Source organism: Mastigoproctus giganteus, chromosome 4 (genome assembly GCF_048544385.1).
Source record: "Mastigoproctus giganteus isolate SK-2022 chromosome 4, ASM4854438v1, whole genome shotgun sequence".
NCBI classification, from domain to species: Eukaryota; Metazoa; Arthropoda; class Arachnida; order Uropygi; family Thelyphonidae; genus Mastigoproctus; species Mastigoproctus giganteus.
The window spans coordinates 37078492-37102688 of NC_143578.1; the positions used below are offsets into that span (position 1 = coordinate 37078492).

A 24197-nucleotide genomic window follows, 5' to 3' on the forward strand; every position below is an offset into this window, starting at 1 on the left:
TCAATCAACCACCCGCTGGCTAAAGGCCAATTTTCGCACATCTATTCTACAACTGTCTTTCCTTAATTTGAATCTATGTCCCCTCAGGTTCTTAATCTGAGCAAGAGGAAGAATCCCATCAGAATTCAGCTTGCTCAAACCATTCAAGGCCTTATATACCTCAATCAGATCACCTCGCAGGTGCCTACTCTTCAGGCGCTGCAATTTGCAGAACTTAAGCCTTTCTTGTTAAGAGCACTGCTTTGTTCCACTCACCAATCTTGTTGCCCTTCTTTGTACTCGTTTTAGCAACTCTACATACTTCCTAAAATGAGGCCTACAGACCTGTACACAGTACTCTAGGTGTGGCATGACCTGCCTTGTACAACAGGATAATCACCTCCCTGTCTCTGCACAACTGCTCATTATACTCATCAGATTCATTACGCCTATAACACATACTTACTCTCATTTCTCCTTTCCCAGTGCTTATGTCACACCAAACAGATCAACATTGCATTGTCCGTTAACATCAATTGGATGCGCTTCCTTAGATTTTATGTGTTTCTTAACTAACAACATAACTCCTCCTCCCTTCCTATCCTGTCTATCTTTTCTGTACACATGTACTCCTCAAATTCCAATTCGGCACTGCTTATATCTGTGTGACACCACGTCTCTGATATTCCAACAATATCTGCCTTTGATGTCATGTCTAGCACTTCAAGCTCATCAAATTTATTAACTATACTCCTAGCATTGGTGTACATGCAAGTATACATGCACCTGTTTCTACTCTTAAGTTACCCTAACACAGCCCATGTATTTATTTGTTCCACTATGACTCCCAACAGTCCTGGAATTCTCCATTGCCTTGTTTTCCATGCTGCTGTTCATTCTAATAGAAGCAGTGCAAAAATCACTTTTGCCTCTGCCTGCGGCCACTGTTAACCTTTTAGTCTGTGTGTCCCCCCCCCAAGCTAACAGTTTTCCGACCCACCTAACACTGCCTCGATAGCATCATCATTACATCTGAAATAACTTTTGAAGTGGATACTTTGGTGAAATTAGGGTCGTGCGCCCTTAATTCCCTAAGCCCCTAATTCTGGAGACCCGGGTCATGCACCCGGGTCTCCAGACACCAATACACGGTCCTTGGCGAAAGAAAACTGATGTATATTCATTGATAAATTAATTGACTCCGGGGACATCAGCCATGATTGGTACGTACACGATATTTTCAGAAACATTTGCATTATTGGTTCCTCTATGCCCGGTAGATTCCAAAACGTTTGTCCAAAAAACAGGATTGGGACATTCGGATTTGGTGTTTGGCGTTAACATACCAGATGTATGCAGTCCATTACGTTTTTTTCTTAAATTAATTGATTTTTTTTCTTTTTCTGTGATTAATAGAAGAAAGAAGCGTAAGTGAAAAAGTAAATATAGTTATGTTATCGCTTGATCAATTAATTATTAGGATTGTAGCTTTATAGAACACTTAATAAAAATCTATAGTTTTATGGTCACTAAATATTGCCTATCAGTTTAATTACAACTATATAAAATTTATTACTCTTCTCACATATGCTCTTTTTTTATTCTCTTTTCTCTGTATATATATGTATCTCTTCACAAGCGAGACCACGTTTACGAATTTTACATAAAAATACACGCGAAGGGTGCACGGACTGTATAAAGCTAACAGTACAGCATGAAAACTACATTTAATATACTGTATTTCTTTTTTAACATGCAAATTGTATGGAAAAACAAAAAAAAATGATAATTGCCGGATTTCTATTTACAGTATCTGATTTTAATGAAATTTGGAATAGCTCTACAAATATTTTTAAAATGCCCAAATATAAAATTTCACGAATATCCGTTCGCGGGTGTCGAGTTGTTACATGCGGACGGACGGACGGACGGACGGACATGTGAACACAATAGGCTCTGAGCATATATTAAGGTTAGCTTGAAGGTTAGGTTGAAGGTCCATCATTAAGGTTAACTTGAAGGTCCATCATTAAGGTTAGCTTGAAGGTCCATCGTTTTGAATATAAATTCTCGAAATATTTGGAAGTCTCAAGGCGATAGATCCAACCTGTGTATGGTAAATGTTCTATTACTTTCCATTTCAACTTGTTGAAAGTCTCAGTTGCCATTAGTGCGCTATGGTGTTTTGCATTAGCACCAAGAATCTCTCATCCTCCTGCATAACAACACAGGACAGTGACCATGCAGATTAACATTCTTCTACATATTAATAAGACAATGCGAGGACGTTCTTGTGGGCAGTACAGTTGGTATAATCACCGCCCTCCCCATACCGGGTGGAAACGACCCAAGAATCCCGTTAATGATGAGAGGAATATTTGTGTGTCGTTTCACTAAGTGGCTGAGTTAGTCGGTCTCAGGCAAGGGTAGCTTTTCTCTCTAAAACTCGAGTTTTTAGTCCAGCATGGACATGTGTTGTGTTTTTGTAAAGGGCGGCTCCTAGAACGTCGTTTCAACTCCGCCTCGAATCTTTGTGAAGAACAGTATCACTACAAATGGGCCAGATATGTGAGTGACGTAGGTTTGTGTGTATTAGGTGTGTGTTAGTCCAGCAAACAGCAAACTGACCAAAGAACACATGCAATTTACAGACATATTATATACGGTGCAATATAGCCTAAGTTGCTGATGCGCCTAAAACCCTACAACCAACCGACACAGCGAGGTAAATGTAAATGCATTGATGCCTTAGAGGGCTCTCGCTAGTAGCGAAGTGAATAGCACTGTGCGGATAGCGTTGTGCGAACAAGGCTTTGATTCGATTTCCATCATCGGCCGAAGTAGAAATGTTTCTTTAGGACGATGATTTTTATGGAGTCTTTATACACCACGGCTGTCTTCTGTGAGGGTTGTAAGGTTTCCGTCGGGGAAACTCGGATTTTTCATTACACAAATAGGAAATCGATCATGGAATACACATAACTACAGGCACGGTGTAATGTTGGTCTTAGTTACCTCAGCGCAAACAAACCACTACACCTTTCGGAAGGTATTTTAAAATAAATGTAATGGCTTTGTACTATGCATCTTCACCCACTTTCACTTACATATTCGGTGCCATTTAGTAAACTGGTCTGTCATTGAATTACCTGATTATACCCTTTTCAAATTCGAAAAGGAGAATAGCAACATATTTTAGGCCAGCTCCAAATGGAAATGACCTACAGTGATAAATAACATGATTTTAGAAAAATACAGAATAAGTAAAACTTAGAGAACAAGTATTATTCATTAATGTGTAATGTATACTTGTTGATAACACAATGAATAGAAATATATATATAACTGCATCGCTATGTATAAGCATTGTGTTAGTAATATGCGTGTCTAATTCATTTTTCTATAGGGTTGCTGGATGTCCATTAGCAGCCAAAAAACGCAAACTCTCCGGTATCGACCACGATACAACAAAAGGTCGCAGAAGTGATAAACGACAAACAGCAGCGACGACCTCTAGTGAGACCAGCGAAACAAAGTCCACTGCTACTGACAGAAAGTCTTCTGATAAGCGGCCAGAACCCCAAAATTCCCCCAATGAAGAAAATAATAGGACTAGTTGTGCAGTTAAAGAACTTTCAACAAATCCATCTCAAGTAACAGAAACAGTGAGTCAAGAAAGTACGTCAAATAATCAAGGGGAGCACTATATATTAGCAACTCAAAAAGCAGATCAAAAAGAGATCCCGAAAACGAACAGTTCTGGAAATAAACGAAAACAACCTGCAAACACATCGCAAACACAGAGCATAACAGATCATACTGTACGCAGTGGTGACGATAATATGGAGGTAGACGAAGACACCAAACGAATACAGGAAGCTGAGGCTGCTTTAAGAAGCTTATCTGGAGATTTTGGAAGCTCTCAAAATCTCTATGGGGAGTCGGAAGACAAACCAATGTTCGAAGATCTTTTTGACAAGAATAACCTCGATAAATCAGCGTCTGGCAATGCCAGTAGCTCTTGGAAAGATGTAGTGACGCTCAGTGCATCTTCCAGTTCGTGTGGAAGTACTGACCGGTCACCTCTCCGTTCTCCAATTGTATCTCCTGGTACGGCTAGTAAAGAAGAACGCGCGGATGACCAAGACATTTCATCTCCTGGTGACCCTAAAGAAGATTCACAGTTGTCCGATACGGCTGAGGAATTAATAAATGCCGGTGATGAACTCAGTTTGCAACAGAAATCGGAGAATTCACCCAAGGTCAGCGAAGGAATTACTATGGGACCGGACGAGGTGTTCGAGGATTATAAAGAAGACGAAGAAGAAGAAGAAGCAGCTTTACCGAGGGTAAAAAACGAACCATATGACGTTGAAAACCTCATGAAGCTGGAAGAGGCCTGTGCCAATATTCAGTCCATTGTCGACTCTGAGCATCAACCTCAACCTCAACCTTCTGATGAGCAAAATGTTAAAGAAGAAGAGGAAGAAGAAGAAGAAGAAGAAGAAGAAATTGAGGAAGAGGTGTGCGCCGAAGAAGCACAGAATACACCTCTGGACACTACAGTTACTGTAAGTACAAACACAGATATTAATAGTCACATTCCTGGACCAACTCCACAGCACTGCACTACAGACCAAGTCCCTCCCGCACCAAGCACACCTGCAGAAGGATCCTCACAAGAAGTGTTCTCTTTGTGCTGTCCAGCTACAGCAGTGCTCCCTGTTGTTACTCCCGTCGATACGTCACAACCCCGACGCTATGCTATCCTTGTTGCTAAATTGCAAGAACCACCCAAGAGACCTCTGACCTATGAAGAACATCTGTTGCCGATTCCAGATGACGATAACCCTTTAATTATAGACGAAAGTGATGGACGAGTTGCAGAGGACGAAGAAAATCCTGCTAACCCATCGTCAAATTCTCATGGTGATAGCCAAGCACTGCACACCTGTACCATATCGACCACAACTGTAACGTCTGTTCTGTCACCCCCAGAAGCGGCATTAGATGATCATTCGATGGGAAGCCAACCGAATACACCGGATGCTCCACTAAAAGGTATATATTTATTTTTTTTAATGAGAAATACTCTTCGTACTTAATTGAATTGAATTATGTTTTTTCCTTCTTTTTTTGTCAACGTTTGGTCTACTTCAGGAAAGCTTAATCCTCGCACCCTAAAATATATGAGGATGTACTTAAAAGTAATGTCTCTTAGTTCATTACCTCAGCGCTAAGTGGCACAGAAAGTTACAACTAGGTTCACCATTTAGCCCAAAGTTTCTAGTTGGTAAATGCATAGTAGCGTTTATTGCTTGTTATTTGTTGTACAGTTATTAAATCTTTATTACAATGCAATAATACTACTCTTCACGACTAATAGCCAGGAGTTTTTCATGGAAAGTTGAATTAAGGCTAGAGGGCTCGCGTCGAAATCCTGAGTCTCTAGGCTTCTGGTGTAATTTGTCAAAATATTACATAAATTAGTGAGAGATAGACAATTAAAAGTTGAATTATTACGTTAAATTAGACTACTAGAATTATAAAGTAAGATAAAATTGTACGAAATTTAGAAAAAGGTAACAGCAGATAATAAACACTTTCCAAATGGACTTCCGGTGATATCACGGGGCGTAAATCTTGTCCTACAATGTTATGCCTACAATGACATCTTTACTATATCTTTTGTTACATGGAAATTGATGGAGATCGGCATCCAGGTTCTGGACACTCGGAAGCATGCTGGTGGGAATGAAGCGATCAACTAGGTGGAGCCTATTACAGAGAGGGAAAAGATCTGCGGGTTTGATGTGGGAGCTCCGACAGCAAATGTCCGAGAAATCAGGCGAGCTGACGTAGTCTGTAATCAGTTTTATAGTAGTAGGCAGTTTCTTTCTTCAACCTTTGATTTCATAGTTGTATAACTGAGGGATATTGTAATGGTTGTAGGGTGGTAGTGTGGATGTCATTTGTGAGATTATGTTTGTGTGCAAGCCAACTAATCATCCAATATTCGTTGGACTGAATGCTGCGGAATGTGGATGTGGAAGCTGAAGCCCAGATCTCTCAGCCATACAAGACAGATAGATGACTCGTCCCATAAACTTATTTGATGGAAGTGGTAGGGTCTCGAACATGAAGTAAATGCTGCTTTGCTATCCATATCAATCTACACATTTTGGTATGAAGAGCTTTCGACATCTTCCAGTGATGTTAAACAGTTCTTTAGTCCCGAGGGTCTACTACCATACATATTTAGGAATGATATCGTTGGTTTGGCTTCAATGAGAAGATCATCATTGAAGATTTTAAAGAATTTATTTGTATATTAAAGGTTAACATATATTGAGCGAGGTGCAAGAGTTTTAATTTTAATATTGATGGCTTCAGTGATTTGTAGATGGTTATTTTTTGGGTGGTCTTCTGTTAAAAATTTTATATCATCTGCATAGCACAGTATGTCTGATCTGTTGGCGATGAAGGAGATGAGAATGACTGTAAAGAGTAAGCCGGAAAGTATGCTACTTTGTGGGATCCCGATGGTTACTTTGCAAGTGAATGTGGACTTACCGACTTTAGGGTGAAGGATTCTATTGGACAGAAGAGATCTTAAGAAAAGAAGTATGTTGCCTTTGATTAGATAGTATTTCTCGGAGATGGATGAGGCTAGAGACATTGCGTCAAAAGCTGCTTGAACATCCAGACAGATAACTGCGAGCTCGGAATTTTCTTGGAACGCATTTAGCACTGAGTTTGTTAGAGAAAGAAGGTTTGTTCCAGTTGATCACCGCTTTAGTACATAATGTACCCGGGAAGGGGTTGTAGTAGCATTGGGGTGGTTAAGATTTGGAGTAAAACTTTCTCCACCAGTTTGTGCACCTTGCGCACCTTGCCATGTTGCATTTTGTCCGGGTCAAAAAAGGGAACTTAAAAGATGATAATGCGCCGTGTCATCAGGACCGCACTGTGCACGAGTGGTTCGAAGAACACAGTCAAGATATCACCCATCCTGAATGGCCTCCAAATTCGCCTGACTTCAATCAAATCGAACACCTGTGGGATGTTTTGGAACGGGGAGGCCGACCGGGCTAGCCAGGTGGGTAAAGTGCCTGGCTGGCAACCGAAAAGGTCGCGGGTTCGAATCCCACCTCGGGCTTGGATCAGAGTAAAATGCAAAAACTTTGGGAGGTGCATTATGGTCACAGAAACCGATGCGCCAACAACTAACAAAAAAAAAAAAAAAAGAGGAGTGAGGCGTATGAACACGCAACAGTAATCTATTAAGATACTGTGGAAAGCCTTGCAGGCAGCATGGGCGCAGATCCCTACGGACGTCTTCAGACATCTAATGGAGTCAGTGCCTAGAAGAATAGCGGCTGTTATCGGTGCAGACGGTGGCCAAACACAGTATTAGGTAAGTGGTCGTAATAATCAGTGATCGCAGAGTGTATGTTAACCCCGTATGTTAAGAAGGAAATTTATGATAAAAGGGCTCAGACATATTAAGAAAGAAATGAGGCGCCTTATATTTTTCAGAAGTTGCTGTTATTTGAAGAGTTAATGGCATTTATGAGTTGTACTTTTGAGATATGAATTTATCAGGGGGAGTATTTTCCAAATCATTCTCCAGGTTTAAGGCGCATCAGCGACTTAAAGCCATATTGCGCCATATAAAGGGTGTCTCATAACTTCAGGAATGAGTTCCTCATATGTAGACAATACAAATATTTTATATCAACATAGTTCCGGAAATGATTGGTTTCCGAGTTTTGAAGGTCTGTCTATGACACTTAACTGTTCACATCATCTTATAGTAATTGTTCAATATGTCCACCTTCTGCCTGAATACAGGCCTCACATCGACGTCTCATGGACTCGCGAAGATGATGTCAAATTCCTGGCATGTTTCGTATTGTCTCACAACCTACCACAATTCGATTGCGAAGAGTTTCCACATCAGCTACCGGAGTCGAATACACCAATGACTTTAAATAGCCCCACAAGAAGAAATCTAGTGGATTTATCCACCGACCAGGAAACCTTCGATTCAGGTAATTGCGGGCTAGGTGGCTGAAATGTGCGGGAGCGCCATCGTGCACGAAGTGTGCTTGTTGACGAATGATCAGTGGCGTGTCGTCCAAGAAATCAGGCATATTGTTTTCCAGAAAGTTTCTGAACGCCTGCCCTGTGAGTTTCTTTAGAAGTACATGGGGCCCAAATAACTTATCACCAAAAATACCCGCCCAGATGTTGAGGCTGAACCGCTGTTGGTGATGTGATGGAAGAATTGCATGCGGGTTTTCCTCAGCCCATACATGCTGATTGTGAAAGTTTTGGATTCCGTCTCGTGTGAACTGTGCTTCATCTGTGAATATCACTAAGGCAGGAAAGTGAGGAGTTGTACCAAACTGCTGCAAGAACCACTGGCAGAACATTACTCGCACAGGGTAATCTGCTGGTGACAAAGCCTGTACCCATTGAAGATGGTAAGGATATAGTTGGTGTTCTGGCAACACTCTCCAAATAGTCGAACGATATTAAGTCAATGATATTAAGAGTAGGAGACCGGCAGAATTACTTAACAAGTACAGGTCACTGTTGAAAAAAAGCCGTGAATTAGGGTTGAATTTGAAAGTGTCTGCAATTCTACCCAGACACGATAGGATGGAGTATATGATGAGAGCCTTGTCGATCAATTCGGCCCTGGAAAGATTGTGCAAGGCTCAAGGGGTAGAATTTTTTTCAGCCTGGTCTGTACTTGTTAACAGAAGGGACTGCTTCTACAGGGATGGGATACACCTAAATAGAAAGGGTGCAAGAATATTTGCTGATGCTCTCGAGGCAGTGTTAGGTGGGTCGGAAAACTTCTAGCTTGGGGGGGATACAAGGACTAATAGATTAACAGTAGCCACTGGCAGAGGTGAAAGTGATTCTTGCACTGCTTCTATTGGAATGAACAGAAGCCTGGAAAACAAGATGCAGGATATTTCAGAGACTGCTGGGAGTCATTGCGGTACAAGTAAACACATGGGTTGTGTTAGGGTAGCTAAGAATAGAAACAGGAGCATATATACTTGCGTGTACACCAATGCTAGGGGTTTGGTAAATAAATTTGATGAATTTGAGGTATTGCTCAAAGCATCAAAGGCGGATATTGTTGGGATATCAGACTTGGTGTCACACAGATATAAGGAATTCAGAACTGAAATATGGGGAGTACGACGTCTACAGAAAGGACAGACAGGATAGGAAGGGAGGAGAGGTTATGCTATTAGTTAAGAAACATATAAAATCCAAGGAAGTGAAGCCAGTCGACATCGCTGGACAATGCAGTGTCGAGTCAGTTTGGTGTGACATAAGCACTGGGAGATCAAAATTGAGAGTAGGAGTGTGCTATAGGCCTAATGACTCTGATGAGTATAACAAGAAACTGTACAGGGAAATAGAGTGGGCCAGTAAATCAGAGAGTCTTATAATGGGGGATTTTAATTTCCCAGATATTGACTGGAATTTGTGGGTTGGTAACTCACAAACCAGCAAGGCTTTTGTGGATTTATTGGATGATTGTTTTCTACATCAGCATGTTCGGGAGACAACTAGAGGGAGAAATACTCTTGATTTGATTATCAGTAGTGAATCTTCATGCATTAAGAATCTGCAGATAGAGAAACCACTAGGTGGCAGTGTTCACAGTGGGCTGAAGTGGGATTTACTCAAAGGGGTAACCACCATCAGGGGTAAAGGGATGGGTTATTGCTTTCGTAAAGGCGACTACGATGGACTGAGACAGTATTTAAATTCTATACAGCGGGACCAACTGATGATGTTACCAACAGCAAATTCAAAATGGGAAGCATTCAAACAACTTATCTTGGAAGCTACTAGGCTTTACATACCAAAAAAAATATTGTTCAAGGTTTAGGCCTAAATGGATGTCAGATGAACTAATGAGACATATGACAGAGAAGAAAAATGCTTGGGATACATATAAATTAACACGTGACACGGAAGCCTATGATAGATATAAGTTGATCTGTAACCAAGTTACAAAGGAGGTTAGGCAGGCGAAGGCAGATTACGAGAAATCTTTGACAAAGTATGCAAAGAAAAACAGTAAAGGGTTCTTTTCTTATGTAAACTCTAGAAGGAAGGGGATGAATCAGATTGGTCCACTTGATATCGATGGATCAACTGTTGATAATCTTGCTCAGGTAGCTAATAAACTAATTGACTATTTTGCATCGGCATTCAATGAGGAGTTGTTCAGCAAGGGGAATGCCAGAGGCGTATTCAACTCTGGCAGTAAGCTAGATAATCTTGTAATAACTGAGAGTAAAGTGGAGGAGAAATTGTTGAAGATAAACACAAGAAATGCACATGGGGTGGATGGGATCTATCCAGTTATATTAAAGGAGGCAGCAAAGGAAGTAAGCAAACCATTAGCCATAATTATGAGAGCTTCCGTGGACTCAGGGGAGGTACCCATGGACTAGAGATGTGCAAATCTGACATCAATTCACAAAGGAGGAGCAAAGGCTGACACAAGTAATTATAGACCTGTGAGTTTAACTTCTGTTCCAGGAAAAGTAATGTAGGCACTGGTTAAGGAAGCATTGCAGGTTCATCTGGACAAGACTTCAGTTATAGCTCGGACACAGCATGGTTTTGGTAAGGGAAAGTCTTGTCTGATCAATTTGATTGGATACTATGATGCAGTCACAAAAGAACTGGATGCAGGGAATAACTTTGATATTATATACTTGGATCTTAGAAAGGCTTTTGATACTGTTGCACATGGAAGACTGCTGCACAAATTGGAGCAGTGTGGCATTGGAGGCAAATTGCTGCTATGGATAAAGGGGTGGTTGAGGGAGAGAAGACAGAGAGTGGTAATCAATGGTCACTGCTCATCGTGGACTAATGTTATTAGTGGAGTCCCTCAGGGTTCAGTGTTGGGTCCATTATTGTTTTCTGTGTTTATAAATAATATTGATGATGGTATATCAAGCTTAATGTCCAAGTTTGCAGACGATACAAAAGTTAGCAGGGTTGTTAAGGACACTACTGATGCTATGCTGCTGCAACAGGATCTGGAAAGGTTGAGCAGATGGGCTGAGAGGTGGCAAATGAAGTTTAACATTGACAAATGTAAAGTACTACATATGGGAAACAGCAAACCCAGAGCAACGTATCGACTCCGTGGTACTACACTGACAGTGGTAGAGAATGATAGGGAACTGGGGGTAATTGTGCAGGCAGATATGAAGTTCTCTGAGCAGTGCAGACGGGTTGCAAGAGTAGCTCATGGTGTCTTATAAATGATATACAGGAATTTTTCTAGCAGGGATAAGGAGGTGATTATTCCCTTGTATAAGGCAATGGTCAGGCCACACCTTGAGTACTGTATACAGGTCTGGAGGTCTCATTTCAAGAAGGATGTAGAGCTGCTGGAACGAGTACAGAGAAAGGCAACAAGGTTAGTGAATGGAACAAAGAGTTGCTCTTAGAAAGAAAGGCTTAAGTTTTGCAAATTACAATGTCTGGAGACTAGGCACCGGGGAGGCGATCTGATAGAGGTGTATAAAGCCTTGAATGGTTTGAGCATTCTCAATGCTGATGGGATTCTGCCTCTTGCTCAGAATAATCACCTGACAGGGCATAAATTCAAATTGAGGAAAGACAGATGTAGGATAAATGTCCGGAAATTTGTCTTTAGCCAGCGGGTAGTTGGTTGGTGGAACAGACTTCCATCCCTTGTTGTGGAAGTTGATAGCCTAAATAAATTTAAGGCTCCGCTGGACAGGTATTTCGAACGAACGGAAGGGTGAAGTGGAAGTCTTTTTTTTTTTTTTTCTGACTGATGCAGCATAAGCTTGCTTTCTTGCATCATACGCCTCTACTAATTGCCACTCTACTACAGATAGTTGCACTGCTACTCTGCGAGTGCTGATTCCAGGAGTGGCATGCACAACATCCAAAATCTCCTCCTCTACTTGAGGAGTCGTAGACCTTGGTCAACCTCTATTGGTAGCACGAGGTGTAAAGGTCCCATGTTCACAAAGGTGGCGATGGATACTTTCAAACGTTTTCCTGTCTGGACATCTTCGTTCTGGGAACCTTTCGTGGTACAAACGACGAACATCCAGAGCATTGCCGTCCGCCAACCCGTACATAAAGTGCATATCCACTTGCTCCTGATTTGATTATATGGTCGGAATGGAAAACCACCAGATTCTGTGAGTGCCTTGTGATGAAGGAAATCACCTGCGAGAGATAAGACATTCCGGTTAATAACTCGGGATCCAAGTATTTCCGGAACTATGTTGATATAAAAAATTTTTATTGTATACATATGAGGAACTCATTCCTGAAGTTATGTCGTTTATTTTTGAGACACCCTGTATATTATGTTTGGAAATTGCTTCTGTTTTGTGGTCGATTTGCCTGTTTGCTGGATGAAAAACCATGCTACCCTCGTATGAGACCAACTAACTCAGCCACATGGTGCAAAAGCCCTTAAAAATTCCGCAAGTCATCGCCAGGATTCGAACTCTGGTCTTTTCCACCTGGTGTGGAGAGGACAGTGATTATACAAACTGTGTTACCCGCGAGGATCTAGCGTTTCTGTGATTATTCGCTTGAAAGCTAAAAGGTAAACTGCAGCCATTATCAACCCACTGCAGGGTGGAAGTCTCCTCAATAATTCATGCTGAGGGAAATGGACCATAATGTGCCACGCTGGTCCAGTGCGGGTTGGCAGATCGACCGTATTTAGCAGTCAGGGGCTTGAACCCCGGTCTACCCAAAGAGCGTGTGCTATTACACTCTCGCTCCTGACCACTCGGCTACGGAGGCCAATCGCTTGAAAGCTACACCGCTTTAAATGAGCATCTTTGAACACGTGGTTCAAACAACGTGCAGACGTTTTCTGACTGCCAAAAACATTACAATCAATTTTTGGAAAAGGGGCTAAAATCGATTGTCTGGTAGATTGAGACACAGCAAAGGCTCAAAATAAATAAATAAATAAATAAATAAATAAATAAATAAGAAGAATCAACAAGTGAAGCCTGTTAATACAGACGTATAACATTGGCAAGAATTTCGTCGCTGGGATCTGAAGTTGCTCAACGTCCTCCTTTAGCTCATATTTGGCTCCAAGGTACATTTTTGTTCCAAACACTTAAAAAATATCTCAGAGGAAACAGATATAACTCCATTGAAGTTAAAGCAGCTGTAAAAACGTTGCCTCTCAGACTGAAAGAAGTTTACTCGAATGGCATACAAAAACTTATTAAATGCTGATCGAAATGTATCGAGTTATGTGGGAAGTATATCGAAAAATGTTACAGCTAAATAAAGGAAACATTTCTTACATATATGCAGATACATTTTTTTTAATTTGTCTCTATTCCTTTAAAAGTTAAGCAATAAGAAGCATTACGTTTTAGACCACCCTCATCAACCGCAGAGGTGTTTGCAAAATTTGCTTAGGGATGGACAATTGAGAAAAACTAATTTTTTTTCTTAAAATTCTCGTGTCTCAATAGGTTTAAAACGGTTTAAAAATAACTCTGTCTCTGTTGAAGCTTTAAATTATGAAGGTATTTTTAAATCACAGAAAATTGAAGAAAATTATCACAGAAAATATCACTAATATCAAAGAAAATTAAAGAAAACTTATGAAAGTTAAAATGATAATTACTAAAGCAAAGCAAAACAAATAAAGAAAAATTAAAATTAAAAATTAAAGAAATTAGCTGTAGATTAGATTTAGCATGAATAGTTAGTCGGAGCTCAGCCATCGAGGAAGGGAAAAGGAATTGCATTTTCCCACTCCTTAATTCGGCATTGATAAGATATGAAGAAAGAAGAAAATTTAGTTTCAAAAAAGCACATAACTAGAACAGGATTTGCAAGCTGTAAATGTTTACTGACACGTAGGAATCTTCGTTCGAGTTCCACCATAGTATTACGAAGAAGCGGCCCCAGGTCAACAGCGCCTTGTACGAGATTTTTTGGTGATTTATATCGAAAAATGCTCTCTCTGGACTTGAAATTTACAGCAAATCAGTGAATTTTCGCAACATTTTGCGCCCCCTAAATTTTTTCGCCTGTTAGGCCTCTATCGTATCTTAAGCCGGCCCTGATTACACCCCTGTGAAGGTTAGATATTTTATAATGCAGTTTTCATAATAAAAATAATTGATGAATCCCGTAATTCTTGTAATTCCAAATTATTGTAATGAATGATTTTCATCGTTCGATGCTTCTAAAATTTTGTCTAGTTAATGTCTAAACTCCTCGCGGTCGGCGCAGTGATTGATCGCATACTTCTGAAGTGTGCGGGGGGGGGAGGTAACGGTCCATGACTTTAGGGGCTTTTTCACACCGTGGCCGAGTTAATCGATCTTGTGAAAGTTGTTTTTGCACAAAAGCAACTAAAGCTATGGGGCATTAGCGTGCAGCGCCAGTAAATTGCATATGTTTACCGGTCTATTTGCCTATTTTTCTGGCCAGACCTAAGCCTTGAGTACTGCATACAGGTCTGGAGGCTTCATTTTAGGAAGGATTTCCACTTAAGTAAATTATTACGCTGTGAAACGAAACGATTGTAACTACTATAAAGTACTACCCGCAAGGGCTTTGTTTCTGATGAAAAATCCAAATTTCCTATCCAAAAACTTAGGTTTTTCATCCAGCAAAATAGGAAACCTGATTATCGAATACATACAGCTTTATAGTCACACAAACGTTGACGCCTCATAGCTCATAGCTCATTTTGTGCCGACGTAATTAATTACGTCGGCACAAAAACAACATACAAAAACGAAATTTTCAAACCTACTTTTTTTGTTTTAATTTAAAAGAAATATTATTAAATTGGCCTACCAATTGAAACTTGTTCTTCTAGAAAGCAAATGTCCGACTCCAGGGTGTAACGGAACGGGGCATGCCACAGGGCTCTATTCTCATCATCGGAGGTAAGTTGAAAATAATTTCGTTTGTATAAAATCATCGAAAAGCAAAACGATAAACACTAATTATTTGGTTTAACATTAAATTTGCGAAGAGTTCACGAACTTAATGAAAACTGTGTAAAAAAAAAAAAAATTTCTGTTTATACTCCGGGACGACCAAACGGTCAGAGGAGTTCACAAGATAGACAGAATACAAGAAACAGCACCGTATTCAGCAGTCACGGGTTTGAACCCCGGTCACTTAAGGCACGTGTACTTAGGCACCCGCGCGCCTGACCACTAGGCTACGATGCCTCAACTATGAAGCGCTTTCAAATTCAAAATCCTTGCTCCATCCAGACCTTTGTTTCTGAGATCAAATCTCATTTCAAACTAATGTGATATTGTTACAAAATTGGCCGTTTGATGAAAACTTTTCACACATAAAAAGCCCTTCTCAGCAGTGTAACCCATCTTGTTCACAGAACTTTTTACTAGGTTGCATCACTAACTGACAAAAAAAAAAAAAAAAAACCAGACTTGCGCGTTTAATCACACAAAGTAACTCATCAAAAAACATAGATAACTTTTGCGTCTTTTTGATGACCAATTAAATATATCATACCAATAAAGCTAATGTCTGATAAAAATCCTCATTAAGTTACGGTATTTGCATCTTCAAAACTATTTGTCTGTAAATATTTTTCGATTAATGAAATATTATTAGTAACAATTCAACTAAAATATCCGCATAATTCAACTAATTTAAAAGAAGGTTCTTCTTGCATTCTGATTAGAATTAAAACACAAAAGCCTTTTAACCCCATTCCGCTGACGGTCTCATGCTGAAGTTCCTGTTTTCGTTCGTGACAGCGGTCAGGACTAGAGCACTACAGTGCGAGAGCAACTCTATTAATAACTAGCAATTAAAATAACTCACTTTTTGCTATCTATCGCGCAAGTAAAACTTAGATAGCAGCGCGCAGATATGACCCTGACAGCCGTTATTTCTAATTATGGTTTGAAAAACACTGCCGAGTAATTTCATCAAAAAATAACATATCCTAAATAACATATGTAAACTATGCCAATTCTATTATTAATAATAATTTATTCATTGTGGTGGAAGTGACACTTCTCTTTTTGATTTCATATGTTACACTAGTGGTTCTCAACTAGAGACTTGCAAAATAAATTAAAGAAACGAAGCCTGTCATAACTAGTAAAGAGTTTAGCGGAACGATTCTGGATTTCTTTTTATTAAAAGAAGGAAACCAAAAGCAGAAAGTTGAGAAAAGCTGTGTTAGATAATGGCTGATTTCGTGTGTATCCTTTATATTATTTCATGTATATCACTCAGCTGCACTATTTTTCAATGCGTGTTCTCCAAAGGTACACCAGTGCTGCAATGTCATCATGGAAAACTTTTTGTTGTTTACTGAACCACCATGCATAGCAACTTGTGCTTCTGGTGCATCTGCACTACGGCCCTGGGCTAAAGGAAGCCCAAAAAAGAAAAGAAAAAATGATCTTGAAGGTCAATATGGAAACGTTGCACCAAGGCCCAAGGTCGTGATAATACGCTACTGCAAGTGATAATCACTTGGTACGATGGCTGGTGAGTAAAGGTGTATAGAATGACCTCCATTGGCAGACCCTTGGTTGTTGATACCTTCGCACATGAAAAGTGTTCCTGTGCATTATCGCGGTTAAAACCAATGGACACAGTGGCACAGCTAGGGAGGACCCATGGAAAATTTTCTCCACTCCCAGCCTCCTGACGAATACAGTATAAAGTTAGATACGAGGAATCACGCCCATTACAAACCTATTGCTAAGCCACTGCTTGGCGGGCAATATGAGCAACTTGCATCCGGTAGCTAGCTTCAGACTCCAGAAACTTGCAATATCTTTCTTGTTCACCGTGAGTAATTTCAGCAAGCAATTTATTGCTATGATAGGAAATTAATGAAATAAAACACGTAACTTTTAGTAAATTAATTTTAGTCTGCTGGAACGTAAGAGTGTACGCATATCACTTTCCTTGGCCTCTTAACAAATCTAAAATCAACAGACCTTTCATTAGTTAACGTTTCGAAATATATTTGTGCTTCGTTTCAAGAAAACTGTAATATACATAAAAGAACAGAAATGTATAAAAATTACACGAGTTTGAGGATATAATCATGCTTAAATACATTTAATACAACTAAATTGCACAACTGTATTTACTTACATAAAGTATACAACTGTATTCACTTTACTACTTGGTAGTTTCTAAACCTGAGAAACCCAACAATCAGTTACATTTGTGTTCATATCATAAAACTGCTTTCAGAGAAGATGCTATGTGTAGTTCTAAAACTTTTCAGTGGTTCACAAAATTTAAAGAGGGCTGCTTATGCATCGAAGATGTCCTCGGTCTGGCCACCCTTCAAATTCATCAGTGACTTAATCGCTCGTAATCATGATCTGATAAGTACTGATCGACGTTTAACTATCCGCGAAATTGCTAGTGAAATTTGTATTTCTCATGGGGCATGTCAATCAATTTAAACAATTTTTGAGAATGCGAAGCGTTTCAGCCTCGCAATCTCACTGATGACCACAAAGAGCTGCGAGTTCTCACATGCCAGAACCTTCGTCATTGTTGACCTGCACATTGTTTCTCCTGCATTACTGGTGACGAATTGTAGGTGTATGGCTACGACCCAGAAACAAAGGCACAGCTCTCTCAACGGAGAAAACTCCGTCTTCTCCACGACCCCAAAAAACCAAGGAAATCGCGATAAAATGTAAAGATTATGCTTATCGCAATTTTTGTAAACAGGGACATTAGGATTTTGCTCGCATGGTCATACAGTTAACCAGTAATACTATAAAACAATTCTACGGTGATTGCGCAATGCTGTTCTTATAAAAAGGCCGAAAAGGTGGACTCCAGGCTATTGGCATTTTCATTATGACAAGGCCCCTGCACACTCCGTGTTTTCAGTTCTAGAAACTCTTGAAAAATTCTTGAATGTAAAGCGCTAGATGGAGAACGACTTCATCACTCTGTTCCCCATCCACCATACTCCCAGTGCTTTTTTTTTTTTTTGTTTCCTATTCTTAACACCCCCTTGAAAGGTCATATTTGCAACGACTAAGGAAATTATTCAGAACGCGGAACAGGTAATACTAGCAATTACAAAACAAGCCTATCGGGAATGCTTTCAGAAGTTGCACAAGGTTGGAATCGATGTACAGTATCATGGAGTCTACTTCGAAGAAGATCCATCCAAACAGCTAATAAGCTTCATCGTTTCCCAAATATTAGCCAATCCCTGAACTTTTTTTTAGCACACCTCGTACATCATCTACACAGCAATTATCATTCTGATGCTATTGTCCCAGAACAGTCAATGAGCTTTTCAGCTGATGGAACAGGTAAAACTTTTTGAGCCCTTAACATAGCCACTACTTACTGATGCAATCTCCAGATAGGTTAATGTTATCGTTGGTTTATGCGGTGGATGACCGCATTCTGGTACATGATATAACGCGTAATTATCATATGATCCTCCAGCCCTATCTACATATCGTTACAGGTCAACTTTTACCAACATGGTAAAAAAAAAAAGTACGAAATTCTGGTTTGAACGTGTGTTAAAGCAAATAAATTGTTCTCATTTCATTCATCCTAGTATTTTTTGTACTACTCGGATGATGTTATATCCGAGTTAATCCTTTTTTTATTCTGGGGGATTGCCCACAGACACCACTAGAGTTATGATTAATTTTGTTGAATTTATATAACAAAATTATATAATTCTAGTGGTATGAAAAACAAGCCTAGAAATACATGGATTTCTCTTTGTTCTCTTTTGGCATCCGTCCGTAGCTACGACTTCACCACTCTAGCGGTGCAAACTTCGTCGCCTTTAAACTTATGTATGAAATACAAAGGTAAATATACATATAAATAAATATAAACATAAATATACACTGGACTTCTTGTAACTTACACTGGCGGGAGGATATTAAGACAAGTGCCTTCTCTTTATTTTAACTCAATTCATTTATGATACACTTTGATAATTATATTAGATACAGTACAGTTTTTAACTTTGTTAAATTTCTAAATTTTCTTAACAACACAGTGTACTTTATTTGATATTTTGAAGCTTCAGAAACAAAAGTCATGTCTAACTTTTAAGTTCCATTTGCCTAACGGGAATTTAAAATTTTGCTTTACGGGTATTACCAGTAAAAACAAAAATGGTAAAATATAGCTGTCTATGTAACTATTCTGGAAGTTTAAAAATGTGAACTTTCTGTTTTCCTTTCTAGCTTATCGGGTTGTCCAAGGAAAGATAAGATTACCCCAGAAAGTAAGTTTTTCATTAGAGTTATTTTCAAAAATATCCTACAAAATTAAATATGAAATGTAACTTGGAGGATGAAATTCGAGCTTACAAAATAAAAAAAAATAATAATAATAATACATTAATAAAAGCAAAATACAGTATGTAGTAATCATAAATATTTTTGATATTGTTAGGCTTATCCACATACCCTTGTGGGTACACAGTTGGTGTAATCACAATCCTCCCCACATCGGGTGGAAAAGACCTGAGTTCGAAAACTCGTCAATGACGCGAGGAATTTTATTGGGTATTTTTCACACAATGGCCGAGTTGTCAGGAGACGGTAACATATATTTTTATCCCGGAAATTCGGATTTTACGTCCAGCAAACAGCAAATTGATCGCACACCACACGCAATTTACAGACATATATACGGCGCAATATGGCTTAAGTTGCTGATGAGCCTAAAACCCTAAAACAAAAAACAACTCTTGTCCACATACCAAGCCAAACTGAATAGCGCTTGGGCGAGAAGCTTCCGCCGATGCCTAGACTCTAGGCCCTAGAGGTATCTTCAGTTGGCATTCTGGGTGATCACCTGGCTCACTCACCCTTAAAGCCAGTCCTGCTTGCATACCTCAAAATTAAACTACGAATAAAATTTGGCTACAGTGAATATCCCAATTGTCTTAATCCTTAAACTCCAATACCGCGAGTTGCTTATGTAATGCATTACTTTCAAACAAATGCCATCACCAAAATGCTACTCTGCAATATGATAAGACACTGCTATGATATCCCATTTCAACATTTCAAGACTTCTGATATATCTGCTGTTCAGAGAGATTTTAGGCTTCGCTTTTCCGTGTATGGCTTTATCTCTATGTTACCGTGAAATATTTTAAAGTAAATTTCTCTTTCAATACAAATAAGCTGCGTAATAAAATATTATTTATCTGCATCCATCTCTAACTCTAACGCGCGTTCTAAAGTTTGATTTATTAAAATCATTAATTACCGTTTCATAAAAGAAACTGTATTAAAATATAACAAAATCATACAGACACGGAAATATATTAACTAAAATATAGGCCTTGTATTATAAATTGCAAGGCCTACAGATATAAAATATCTGTAGGCCTTGCAATTTAAAATATACAGTATATAAACATTTTGTAGCCACATTAGGCCTATTATCAAATAGGCCTAATGGAAGAGACTGTCGGTTTCTCAAACATACGAAAATATGCTACGTTTACCAGAAAATGTATTTATTATTATTGTTATTGTTATTATTATTAGCCATATGGTGCAAGGAAGCCTGAGGCTTATGCTGCACCAGCCAAAAAAAATTTGAGTACCCTGTGGGGGGGGGGGGGAGAAGTAGGAGGAAATCACCAAGAAAAGAGAAGAATGATGATATCCAGCTCAGAACCCTGGGTGTGTGTGCGAAGCCCATACTCACCAGATGTGAGCCCCTGGGGTTTTTTTACTTGTTCTCAGAGCTGACCTTTTTTACCAATAGTTAAAGCAAAGTTTTTTTTTTTTTTTTTGGCAAAGTACATGTAATATTTTTGCATGTGATTTATGTAATGCGTAAAAAACATTCTCACTAAAAGAAATCTGTTTTAAAAATATATACTAAAACTTAAACTAAGGAATTCTATAAACAGTATCTGAAACTTATTGCTCTTATTATGATAAAAAAAAATACCTCCAAATTCCTGTCATGGTTGATTAGCAAACGTACAACTGTTACTCACACGAGAATTTCTCGCGTTCACTACTGTAATAGCCTCGAACTGCAAGACTTTCGGTGATGTTATCCGAATAAAATTTGTTTTTCTGAAAGTACAGTAATACTTATTGTCATACAAATACAGTTAATCTTTCGATAAATATCAATTTTTTTATTCTTTGCAATGAATCAGTAAGCTAATTTTAAATACAAGTGATTATGTAGTTTTTTCCTATTTATTTTTTAATGTTCATATTAAAATTTCTGTATATGCAAAAAATGAATGATATAACAAATAACAACGATTACTGATCAGAGCATCAACTGTGTCGTTATACAAGTTATAATTAGTTTTTAAATATTTATATGCAAAGAATTTGATGATAGTATTATAATTTGTTGATTTTTATAGTTTGCAATGTAAAAAATGTTTTCATTAAAATATGAATATGTTAATGTGATTTACGTTTGGATTGTTTATTAATTGTTTTTATATATTTTTTCCCCGTTCTATAGTTCTGGCCATGCATGAAACAATACTCAAGTAAGTAAGGAGTTTTGTCTTGAAAAAGGAAATTATTAACTACTGATGTTATTATAATTTGATTCTCAGTGAAATTTCAAATAAAACTACTAAATATTTCTTTCAGAGTAAATAAGAGTGACTAAAAATATCGTTTGGTTCCAAGTTCCATCAAAGTGTATAAATTAAATTTTAAAGTTTTGTAGAATTTGTACAGCTTTCAGAATGATTATTTCTGATACATCTTACCTTACAGGTGTCCTACTCCGGGATGCAATGGAAGAGGTCACGTAAACAGCAACAGGAACTCCCACCGTAGGTAAGTTGCACAAAACTTATTTTGGTGACATTCCCTATATATGGAAATATACCTGTTTTGAGCTGCGAATTATTTCCTTTACCCTGCTGCCCTTTGAGCATACTAGCTCACATGTAAGTTAGTCTTCCAAGAATTTTATGTGGCCTTTCCAAATTCTACAGATGACATTTTATGTTTTACTTTAGTGGGTTTTATGTTTCGTATTAGTTTATGTTTTATTGTGGTGGGTGATATCAAGAACAAGCGTTTTGGGAAACCAAGGAATACGTATATTTCATTCCAGTTGTTGGTTAAACAATTTCTTTGAGAGCAGTTATGCTATGTTATTATTTGGTTTTTAGGAGCATTAGCAACTAAGGCCATATTGCTCCGGGAATATGCGGTGGTCATACCCTGACCTTTCCGCATCCTCTGTATTTGGTGGTGACGGGCTCGAACCCCGGTCTAATCAAGAAGCGTGTGCTACGCACTGCTGCTCCTCCCCACCTGGCTACGGAGGCGCCTTTGAGAGCAGAGGCAGGGATTTATCAAGACTTTTAGGCGCCTTATAAAACCTTGCCAGATTGTAGAATGTTACATGTTCCAGTAGTAGGTAACAGAAGCATGTGATACAAGAAAGCAAGCGTATGAACTTATGTAGCCTCAGCCGAAAAAAAAAAAAAAAAAAATCGTTCAACCATTCCCTCTAAAAATTTTTCCAAGTTCCTCCTTGAATTTATTTAAGCTATCACTTCCAAAACGGCAGATGGAAGTTTGTTCCTGCAATTAACCACCCTCTGGCTAAATGCAAATTTCCGCACATCTATTCTACAACTGTCTTCCCTCAGTTTGAATTTATGCCTCCTCAGGTTCGTAATCTGAGAAAGCGGAAGAATCCCATTCACGGCCTTATACAACTCAATCAGATCACCTCGCAGGTGCCTAGTTTCCAGCCGCTACAATTTGCAGAACTTAAGCCTTTCTTGGTAAGAGAACCCCCTCGTTCCCCTCACCAATCTTGTTGCCCTTCTCTGTACACGCTCAAGCAAATCTACATCCTTCATAAAATGAGGCCTCCAGACCTGTACGCAACTCAAGGCGTGGCCTGACCATTTCCTTACACAAAGGGATAATTACCTCCTTTTCCCTGCTAGCAAAATTCCTATATATCATTGACAAAACCCCATGACCTGCCCTGGCAGCCTGTCTGCATTGCTCAGAAAACTTCATATCTGACTGCACAATTACTCCCAGGTCTTTTTCATTTTCTGCCACCCTAAGTGTAGTACCACACAGTTAGTACTTTCCTCTGGGGTTACTTCTACTCATATGCAGTACTTTGCATTTATCAATGTTAAACTTCAGTTGCCACTTCTCAGCCCATCTACCCAAATTTTCTATATCCTGTTGCAGTAGCACACTGCCATTACTGTCATTAATAACCCGGCCAACCTTTGTATCATCTGCAAACTTCGACACTAAGCCTGATATACCTTCATCAATATCATTGATAAATATACAAAACAACAGTGGGCCCAAAACCGAAACCTGTGGGACTGCACTAATAACATTAGTCCACCAAGAGCAGCGTCCATTGATTATCACTCTCTGTCTTCTCCCACTCAACCACCCTTTTATCCATTGTAGCAACTTACCCTTAATACCATACTGCTCCAATTTGTACAGTAATCTTCCATGCTCAACAGTGTCAAAAGTTTTCCTGAAATCCAAGAATATGATATCAGAATTATTTTTTGTATCTAGTTCTTTTGTAACCACATCATAGTATCCAATCAAATTTGTCAGAGAAGACTTTCCCTTAACAAACCCATGCTGTGTCTGAATTATTGCTGCAGTCTTGTCGAGGTGTGTTTGCAATGCATCTTTTATCAGTGACTCCATTATTTCTTCCAAAGTCAAGGTACTTTTATAGCGCATACCTTGCATTTTTCATCAGGACAGTATCCACTGTCAGCAATAGCTGTTTGTGACGACTTTGATTGGAGAGAATAATGTGACCGTGGTGAATTTCATCCACTCGGGATCGCGAATTTCGAACTCGATCCAGTAGATCAAATTATTAATGTGAGGTGAATTTTAAGCATGTATGAAAGTTAGTCCATGGAGTCCAACATCCTTGACCCAATTAAGAAATGTTCTCCTGGACGAACTTAGTTTTATTTTCATCGACAGGTGGAACCGTTCTACGAAGATTATATGCTGTATTACAGACCAAAAGAGACCTGTAATACAGCAACCTAATTCAGATTTATAACTTGTTGCGTTTTCCTAGTTTCTCAATACCTTTTATAACTGTAAATCTTTCTTCGTGATATTTCGCGACGT

The 24197-nt window shown here is 39.0% G+C and overlaps 1 protein-coding gene across 6 annotated transcripts in view; it reads left to right on the forward strand.

Annotated features, from left to right (window-relative positions):
* Positions 1 to 24197, forward strand: part of LOC150086625 (uncharacterized) — a 398253-nt gene that overhangs the window by 123951 nt on the left and 250105 nt on the right. For all 6 annotated transcript variants that reach the window (XM_090372642.1, XM_090372643.1, XM_090372645.1 and 3 more), the window contains exons 6-10: positions 3386 to 5040; positions 14897 to 14966; positions 19275 to 19315; positions 21547 to 21574; positions 21810 to 21872. In XM_090372642.1, coding sequence (XP_090228768.1) covers positions 3386 to 5040; positions 14897 to 14966; positions 19275 to 19315; positions 21547 to 21574; positions 21810 to 21872 — 1857 coding nt within the window. The remainder of the gene's footprint in view (positions 1 to 3385; positions 5041 to 14896; positions 14967 to 19274; positions 19316 to 21546; positions 21575 to 21809; positions 21873 to 24197) is intronic.